We start from the raw sequence: 9,324 nt of genomic DNA on the forward strand, positions 1-9,324 counted from the left end.
TAAAAAGGGGTTTGGGATGAAGGAAAAGCCAACAGAAGTGGATCTGGAGTGGCTCGGAAATGGAGACCTGTTTGGCAGACAAAACCTCGCCCCTCATCCTCCAGGCATGGCTTTCACAGCAGAGATGGAGGGTCCTGGCTGGCACCCTGAAGTGCTCTGACAAGAAAAATTAGCTGCAAGCCTACTTCTGCGCCAGAAAATAAATCAAGGACGGGGCACGGGCTCACAAAACTGCCCATCAGTGCACCCCAGAGGCCAAATTTTCACTTCCCAGACCCTGTGCAGGAGACAGCCCAGTCCCGATGGACAATTTGGGTACAGTCACCGAAGGTTTGGGGATGGAAAGGGGTTCGCCATCTGGGCAGACATGCCATACCCCATGGCCTCAAGCCTGGAGACCAGCCCTGTCCTCTGCTGTTTACCAGCCTGGATGGAGCCAGGCTCCCTCCCTGTAGCTTTTAGCCTCAGGAGCTTGTTTTCACCCCATCAATTCTTCAAATCCCTGCCTTGGTGACGGTGGGTATTTTGGGAAGTGAAATTTGGTCGGACCCAGCAGTTCTCCAGCCTGTGGGGCAGAGCCATCGCCACCGACATCCAGCCCAGAAAACTTTGCACCACGCTGAGCATGGGCAAAGGAGACACAGAGCAGCCTGGGGAGATTTTTAAGCTGCAGAGAGGAGACAAGGCACTGCCCTCCCTTCTCCCCACTGCTGCCATCCAGCTGGGAGCTGGGAAGGGAGCAGATGATCTGGTCTCCCAGCTTTTTTTAGGACATCTCCAGGTCTCTTCTTTGCTCTTCTGCCTGCTGTAGCATTTACTCAGCATCCTTCTGTCCCATGCCAGTGCTAGGGAAGAGGGCAGTGTGCCCACCAAGAAGAGAGGCAGCTCAGCAGCAGCATGCGGCCCTCCCGCTGCCTTTAGAGGCTTTCTGAGGACACGGGGCTCTGCATCTTCTTCTGGCACCAAGTTCATCCCTGGGGACCCAGCCCTGGCCCCATGGGTTCCCATTTGCACTGCCAGGATCCTCGTGCAACGGGGCCAAGGGGTCCCAAATGCTTTCAGATGAGCTCGAGCAGATGCCTCTGACCACGAGACTTGTGTCCCTGCTGACACCAGATCAGGTTTTGGCCAGCAGCCGACACAGTGAGCAATGTCCACTCCCTCGCCTTCACCTCCGTGCCTATGTGGATCCATTGTAAAACCTCACGTGTGATGGAAAACAGGGGAGAGAGGTCTCTCTGTGCTCTGTGCATGCCCAGCTCCTAACAGAGCTGCTCACAAAAGCTCCTCGGCACCACAGTGAGTCAAAGAACAGCATTTCTGGAGGAGGGAGCGATGTGGGAGCAGCCCCAGCTTTGCCACGACAGGTTTCTGCATTGCATTGCGGGGAGGATGAGTGTTCACACCGGGTCCAGCAGCACGGCACTGCAGGGGATGGGGGGAGGCAGGAGCATCGGTGGCACCAGGTGGGCACGGTGACCCTCCCTGGCCATGGGGTAAGGACATCCCTGGACCAGTTGGAGGAAACATCACCAAAATACTGAGTGCTGAGAGCCAAAGAGCCCCCCAGCTCAGGGGGAGAAGCCCTGTGTTGTTATCTCCATCAGAAACACATGAATCAGAGACACCAAACGGCTTCCTGAGGTCAGATGTGGGCTTGAAGCCTCACCTGGACCATTCTCTCCCCTAAAACCTTCACGGATCTCTTCCCCTCTCTGGTTCCATGCAGTTGATGAAGGCAATGGGCAATGGGTTAAAGAGGGGGTAAAACCCATGACTGAGGGGGGAAAAAGGGGGAATTTCCATTATTTGCTTGGTTGCAGGTGCCAGTCTTGTCTTTTGGCTGAGACCGTTTATAAGAGGAATGGAAGGAGTTAGAGGGAGTTTGGCTTTAGAAGGGAGGGAATTTGTTAAAGGAGTCACTGCAAAAGGAAAATCAGCCATCCATAACAGGACAGAAAGGTGCAGACCCATCTGGTTTGATCCCCTGTTTGCTCTCCAGGCCGGGGGACCTTGCAGGTGCCAAGAAAATAAAGTTCCCTGCACGCTTCCCAGGCCAACATCAGCCCAGCAATCCTGGGGACTCCCCAAAACACCGCAGGCAGGGACGGAGATTTGCACCCCACTTCCAAGCAGCCCAAGGCCACAGGCTGTGAAACCTTTCAGAGCCTCATAGCAGCTTTGGGTTTCAGCTGCAGGAGCCCCCCTTCCAACACAGCCACCCCAGGAGCCGATAACGAGATGGAGATGAAGAATCCCACGCCGCCGAACCGAGGCACGTCCCAGGCTGCCAACGGCGTGGGAGCAGGCAGACGCTGGAGGCTTACCAGGGCTGCTCACGCAGCCGTCCTTCCCTGGGAGGCTTCCAGCAGAGCCCTCGCATCCCTTGCACGGCTGCTGGTTTTTTTTTTCATCCCTTGCAAATCGCTCCGGCAGCTCCAGCTCTCCGCATTCAGTAGCCAGTCCGGCGCCGCACAGAGGCACCAGCTCCCTCTTGTGGGCTCAGCCCAGCTCTCAGCACTGGAAACCATCCAAAATTTCCCAGGAAAGTGGTTTTCTTTGTTTTTATTCCCCCCTCAATTCTCAATAGCCAAATAGAAGTTTTGTCAGAATGGGCCAGCTTCCATCAAGCTTCCTTTTGATACTTACAGGGTGTTTTATTTTTCCCCATAGTTTTGCTGCCCGTTTATTTTTCCCTGTAGTTTTGCTGCCCTTTTATTTTGTCACTGATTGAAAGCAGTTGATTTGGGGAATCACCCTGAAGTGCCTAGCTCCCTGTTAATGGAGCAGGCATGGGCTGAGACACCCAGCACTGAGATACATCAATGAAGGCTGTGGCGTGAGTTCCCAAAGGTTCCTTCGCTTCATAATGGTTGAAATCGAGTTTTATGAAGTCAAAAATTAAGGAAGAAAAGGAAATAACATTGCAAAAAGCTTTCTTGATCTGTGCAACAAACAAAAATGTGGCTTGGCCCCATCCAGTTCTTGGGAAACGCTCTCGTTCCAGTTTCTGACTTTGGTTTGGAAAGCTCTTGGTTTCCCTAAAAAGATGGAATTACCCCCAAAATCTTAATGTTCCAGTGGAGTACCTACACCAGCCTCCATCGGGGAGATGGCATGAATCTGGGGAGATGTTTTTCCATCCCACAGCATGCCCTGATGCCTGTTGGGGACCTGCTACCTGCTCTCTCCTCCCCATGTTGCATGACCCAGCAGGTCCCACCAACATCCTGGTGATGCTCACCACCCCACAGAGCAAACGAGGTCCTAACCCCGCACCCCTCACCCTGCAAAGAGTTGGGCAACAGGTCAGTCCCACCGCTCTTCAGAAAGGTGGTTTGGGGTTTTCCTGCCTGCTGTGACACTCATCTCGGTGGCTTGGGAGGTGGTGGGACAACAGGGGTGGCTGCCGACCACGGGGAGGCTTGGCTGCCCTCATCTTTGCAAGGCTTGACGGCTCCTGTTGGCTTCTAACACTCCTCCAGCCTTGCCCACACATGCACAGCTTGGCGCAGAGATAAATTTATTGTGTGGGTTTGGCTGCTGGAGGCTTCAATCTGGCAGTGCCGATGCCGGAGGAGGAGGGGAACAATGGCACGCTGTGGGTCTGGCCGTCCTACAGCCCAGACCCAAAGCAGCTACGTCACAGCTCCCCCTTACACCCATCTGACTAGCTCCTTAGGTATTTAAACTGCTACTAATTACCCGCAATCAGGCGTTTATGACATCATTTGTAATTGCGTATTGCTTCATGTCCCTGCTGCATGTGTGTGCCAGCCCCAGCCACGGGAAGGACTTGGTGTTTGCTTTGTGCTGCCTCTAAGTGCCGAGCTCGGGCACTTCTTTCTCCAGGGACCTCTCCCCATAACCTTGCACAGAGCTCTGCTAGCCCTTTGGGGGATGACTGCCCCGTGTCTGGCTGGCTGGCTGTCACAATCTGTAGCATCTCTCAGCCACAACCTGGAGTTGTCCTGTTTGCACCATGCATTGGCACAGCGAGGGGCACAAGAAAATGCTGAAATCTGATGGAAATAGCAAGAAACCACAGTGGGATGGGGAAACAAACTACACTACTAAGGTCCTTCTCTACCCCAAAGTGCTCTTCCCCTCCTGTCCATGTTTTTTGCTTGGACACGAGGGGATGGGTGCAGCAGTGCCCATCCTAATTTAAGTGCCCATTCTAATTTAAGTTCTTGGGATCCACTGGGTAATTTTCTGGACAGCCTCATCCTCGTGCTAATGATGGCCATCTCTCTGTGGTCCCACCAGCTCTAATCCCTGGTCAGAACTGGTGGTTGGAAATTGCACCCGTGTCTTATTTCTCCCTCACATCACAGAGGAGGAATTGCCACCAGGGTAGTTTTGCTCCATAGGAGGAGGGAAGGTTTGGGTGACCAGGAACTGCAGTGCCCTTTGCTCCCCACCTACGGCCAGGATGATTTATGTCCCCTTATATTCACCATAGGGTGCAAGAAAGCTTTTCTGCAGCAAAGACAGACCAAACCAAGCAAAAACAGCCAGTTTTGCTTTAAAACAGAAAAAAAAAAAAAAAAAAAAAACTGTTTTCCTGCAGGCTGCAGGGGACTCTGTCTCCGCTGCTGCAGGACGTGTAAATCCAACGCAATGAAATATTAATTATTAGAGTCTGTCCAACTGGGATTCTTCCATGCTTTCAGAGAGCTGAATAATTCTGGCACGCAGAGAAAATAAAAAAAAAAAAAACAACACACACACACACACAAAAGTCCTTCTTTTTTAATGTGAAAATACTGTGTGTGGAGTAAATTAGAGCTTTTGAGAACTCGGACTGAGAGGCGGGAGGAGGCTCTGAGTGCTTCGGGGAGAAAAATGCAAATTCCTACACAGGCACGAAAAAAAGATCACGGTCTAATGAAGAGGTAAAGGGAGGTGCATCGCCAGCACAGCTTCTTCGGCGTGGAGATCTGCCCTCGCAGCGCAGCGTAGCTGTGAGAAGGAGGGGGCAAAGGAAAGCAGAAGTCGATTAATAAAAGAGGGCACGCATCTCTGAAGGCTCCCGTTATGCGGCACGTCAGGAGGAGGCATTCATCCGGAGCAGCCACGGGCACCAGCCCAAGGGAGCCGGGCTCGGCACAGCTCAAAGCCCCTTTTGTCCCCCTTGTTTACCGGGGTTGGGCTGGAAACGCCGCACGGCACCGAGCGTCATCCTTTGGCTGAGCAATGCTTGCGGATTTGCAGGCTCAGGGGGTGGTTGGAAACCAAGCCCTGGGCTGCAGCCATGCCCTGTTTTGCCCAGGGGACTTGGTACATGGGTTCGGCATCCAAACCACAACCCCAGCTCTGAGAAGTGCTCCTCTGCCCTCTCGGCCCATCTGAGTTTATGTATTTACATTTTCTTACAAAAAGTGCTGCATGGGAGGAGGGAAAGGCATTCAGCAGCACCTCTGGCAATGAGGAATCCCTGAGGTCCCATCGTCACCATTCATTTTTCAGCTTTCTTTTACCCTCCATTATCTGCACCCTCTGGAAACATCTACATGAAACGCTTGGCCTCTCAAAAATCTGTATTCCTCTCTTATAAGCCCCTCCGCTGTTCCTCACCAGCTCGACCCAAATACTTCTCATTACCCTGCAGTTGCTTTGGGGGATGTCTGAGGGATGGGTAAATGAATGACTTGGAGGAGGACACGTTGCCAAGAGGAGGGTCTTGGTGGGTCGGGTCACTTGGCTCAAAGAGCAGCAAGAAGCGAGCAAGGCAGCACGAAGAAAGGGAGGACCAAGGGCAGGGGAGATGGGGACAAAGACTGCAGAGAATATGTGAAGATAAGCATAATTCTGATAAAAACACAGCACCATGAGCAGAGCCAACAGGAACAGGAGTGTGCCTAGTGTGTCCAGGTGTTAATGGGGTGGTGGCACTGGGATTGTCGCTGTCACTACCTGGGGGCACAGAGCATGAGGCTGTATGGAGAAGGAGAGGGGTGCAAGGGAGGAAAGCTGTGGCTGAAACCCATCACAAGGTCAGGATTTTACAATCAGGGCAGGTTTTTCCTTTTCCCAGCAACGAGTTTGCACAATTTCCCTTGAATTGGCACAGAGGGGTCATCATTTTGGGTCTCCCCTTTGCCCCTGGGCTGGGAAGCTGATGCCTGCTGTGTATCTTCCAGCTGTGCCCGAGGCGAGGTGAGTCTGCAGGAGAACCCCCCAGAGATGCTCAGCACATGCAGGAGCAGCATCGCCCTCCCCCTGGCTGCAGGGGACACAGCTCAGCCACTTCTCCACCAAGCAGCTGGGGCAACAGAGCTCAGGCATGAGAAGCAGGTGAGAAGCTACAGGTTGAGAGGCAACACAGGGCAGGAGGTGGTGACCATAATGCTTTATCTACTCTGCAGCATGCTTGGTGGCCGTACCCTCCTGGGGGAATCCATCCATGCTCTTCAGGCCATCAGGAGCCCCTTTCTCCCCACCACCAGTGAAGAAGGACACTGACACAGGACCCCCAGCATCTCAAGGACGAGCTAGCCTGGGCCCTGGGCAGGCGCTCAGGTTGCACAGGAAGGTCTGGCAGCAGTACGAGGTGTAGGTGGCCAGACCCAGGCTGAAGTTGTGGTACGGGCAGCTCCCAGAGCACTTCTTGGTGATCCTCTTCCACAGAGACAAAAAGCCTGGCCCAAAGGAGAAAGTGGTGTTAGCAATGAGGGTTTCCCAAGTGCTCCTTGAGATCACAGAGGATGGGGATGGACTAATGGGTCCTTCTGTCCCAAGGACCACACGGCCAGTGAGACCCATCCCCATCCCACCCACTGCAGCTGGGACCAGCTACACAAGGCATTCAATATCTCTGCTGGGCATTCAGCACTAGCCTCATGGCATACATGAAACAATATTCTTGCCTGGACTGAAACTGGCTTCTCTGGGAGAATGAAGTGGTTTTATTCCCTTCTGCATCTCTCTAGACCTCCTCATCCATCTTGGTTACCTGCTTCATTTCATCTCCCTGTCTAACTAAAGTCTGGATTTCTTTATTCATCCCCTGAAGATTGCTTGCTTTACGTCTCAGTGTCCTCTGCTGCTTCCAAGCAGGCATAAAATAAGGAGGAAGATCCCAGCGTGTGTCGGGGAGGAGGATTTCAAACCCTGCAAACTTCAGCACTGCCATGTTGGGCTCGCCAGGTCTCCACCTCCCACACGCACTTCCCAGTGACTCCTCATCCCATCCATCCACAAAGGGCAACCATAAAAACCCAGGCAAAACCCCACAACCCATTCCTGAGTCCCCATGAGAGGGGGCCCTGCCAGCACATACCGATCCCTACGGAGGCAACATTTGTCACACAGTACTCATCCTTGTCCGAGCACTTCTGGGCCTTCAGACAGCTCCAGTTGCTTTGCTCCCACTCGCAGGTGTAGCAGTACAGGGCATCTGCTGCAGGAGGAGACACGGGATATGGAAGATGAAGACAAAATGCCACCACTCCCAGCAGCAAAGATATCACCTTCTTTCCATTGACTCTTGAATGCACAAGGGCCAGGGCACCAGGTTTGATATAATGCAAGGAGCAGGAAGGCCAGGATCTGCTGTAGGAGTCTACAGGGATGTCCCAAGGCTTGGGTTCACCCTTTTCAGCTGCTGGAGACCCTACAAATTACACTGCTAACCAACTGGGCAGTACGCACTTGCAGTTGCTGGTCCCATTAATTGGGACCTCCTTGGCCTGAAGAGGTCAGTCTGCCACACCTGCATCTTTGAGTGGGATTTAATGCCCCAAAACCTGGGTTAAAACACTGATGAGAAGACTGGCATTTAACTCTTAGCTGTGTGAATTCATCCCTAAGACCCGTGCAGTCCAACATTTCATTTTTACTGCCTAGGTCTTCTAACCCGAGTTAAGGTGCTCTTGGTTTTGGTGCTGAAGACAATCTGTCCCTTGGGCCTTGTTAATGCTAGAAAATTTGTCAAGATCACTATTCTAGAAATTGAACCATGTTAAATGGCAGAAAAGTATTCTTAGGCCACAATGAGACAGAAATAACTATCCCAAGACATTATTTTTCCACACCAGATAATGTGGCAAATCTCCAAGAGCTGGCAAAGCTAATTCCTCTCTAGAAAATGACGATAACATTAATTCTCTTTGGCTGCTTAAGTGACTTGTCTGGAGAGGCTGTAGGACCATGTACTTTCAGAGGGCTCAGATTTCATTTGCAATCTCTTTGTGAAATAAACTATATAATCTATAATGCAAATAATATGCAAATGTTCCTCTCCACCCAATTCCCAGCACAAGGCTGTTGACCCCATATAGCAACTTCTCCCCATCTTGACAAAAAAGCCTCTGGAATCACCACTGTAGGGTCTCTGAGATGGGAAAACATAAGGGGCACAAGGGCAGATGCTGTAGGTCTGGCCCTGTCCCACTTCTGCTGCTAGAAGCAGTGTCACCCCCTGCAGAAGCCAGGAGCTGTTGATGTGTTTTGTGATAGTGGGCTGCAGCACTTCTTCATCAAGATTTAGAAATAACCACAGTCTTACATCATCTGAACAAATAAACCCACAGGAAAATCTTTTAACAAAGACTTAAATGTGGCAACTGCTTCCTTTTTTTTTTTTTAAAGTCCAGTAGTACATGAGTTCATAGAGAAATTTCCCTTGCATACGAGAAACCCTTGGCGCATCCAGGCTGAGAAACTCAAAGAGAAGCACCAAGTCCTTCGGCAAGCACCAAGCCAACCCCTTCCATGACTTCTTTCCCTGGCTATGAGGCCTTCTTGGCCTTCCAACACGCAATTATTCTTTGTCTAGAAGGAGCCATAATACCTTACCTTGCTCTGCACATAGGATCAAAGCCAGCACGGCGAGGAGCAAGGCCTTCATCATTTCCCAGTTGTGTCCGCAGCCCAGGAAAAGCACCCGCATCTGGGGACAGGATATATATCTTCCCTGCATTTGGACTGAGTGATTATGAAGACAGCAATTTTGAAAGAATGGGCAGGGATCATGTGTTATTTGACAGGATAGGAATGCATGTGGGTTGTTTTCTCACCTCGGCGTTGCCTTCAGGCTGGTCAGATGGGGCCGGAGACGAGTGAAAGCACTAAGGCAATTCATTCCATTTATTGCTTTTAATACTTTGATGTCTCCATGGTCAGACTAGCAGTGCTACTGATGTCCGAGTGGGTTTTTTTGTACTGTTCATCTCCGATCTGATCATCACGTCTGCGGCCAGATAATTCAGTGAAGGCATCTACTCAAAGCAAAATGGCAGTAAGTTGCACAAATTGATGGCTTCATCAGGGTGGATGACTGCCAAGAGCCTTTCCAGGGTCAGATCTGGAGAACTCCCA

The 9,324-nt window shown here is 51.6% G+C and overlaps 1 protein-coding gene across 2 annotated transcripts; it reads right to left on the bottom strand.

Moving 5' to 3' along the window:
* Window positions 1-4,889: 4,889 nt before the first annotated feature.
* LOC118257927 (lymphocyte antigen 6E-like) lies at window positions 4,890-8,987 on the bottom strand. Of its 2 annotated transcripts, XR_007707852.1 has the most exons (4): window positions 8,803-8,987; window positions 7,286-7,405; window positions 6,390-6,644; window positions 4,890-4,965 (listed from the first exon to the last, which is right to left on the bottom strand). XR_007707852.1 is itself a non-coding variant. In XM_050708906.1 (3 exons), the coding sequence occupies exons 1-3, from the start codon at window positions 8,924-8,926 to the stop codon at window positions 6,487-6,489; spliced, it is 402 nt and encodes a 133-aa protein (XP_050564863.1). In that variant the 5' UTR covers window positions 8,927-8,987; the 3' UTR covers window positions 6,341-6,486. The 2 variants fall into 2 exon arrangements, 1 of the variants encoding a protein (XP_050564863.1); XM_050708906.1 differs by lacking the exon at window positions 4,890-4,965 and having other exon boundaries at window positions 6,341-6,644.
* Window positions 8,988-9,324: the final 337 nt, after the last annotated feature.

This window comes from Cygnus atratus, chromosome 2, assembly GCF_013377495.2.
Source record: "Cygnus atratus isolate AKBS03 ecotype Queensland, Australia chromosome 2, CAtr_DNAZoo_HiC_assembly, whole genome shotgun sequence".
NCBI classification, from domain to species: Eukaryota; Metazoa; Chordata; class Aves; order Anseriformes; family Anatidae; genus Cygnus; species Cygnus atratus.

Bases quoted from the DNA above. Each gene is read 5' to 3' on its own strand.
- LOC118257927 (XM_050708906.1), bottom strand. From the start codon at position 8,926: ATGCAGGGAAGATATATATCCTGTCCCCAGATGCGGGTGCTTTTCCTG. The intron at 7,406-8,802 runs GTAAGGTATTAT...CTCCTCCTGCAG, and splicing joins GATCCTATGTGCAGAGCAAG to CAGATGCCCTGTACTGCTAC. The intron at 6,645-7,285 runs GTATGTGCTGGC...CCTTTGGGCCAG, and splicing joins TGTTGCCTCCGTAGGGATCG to GCTTTTTGTCTCTGTGGAAG.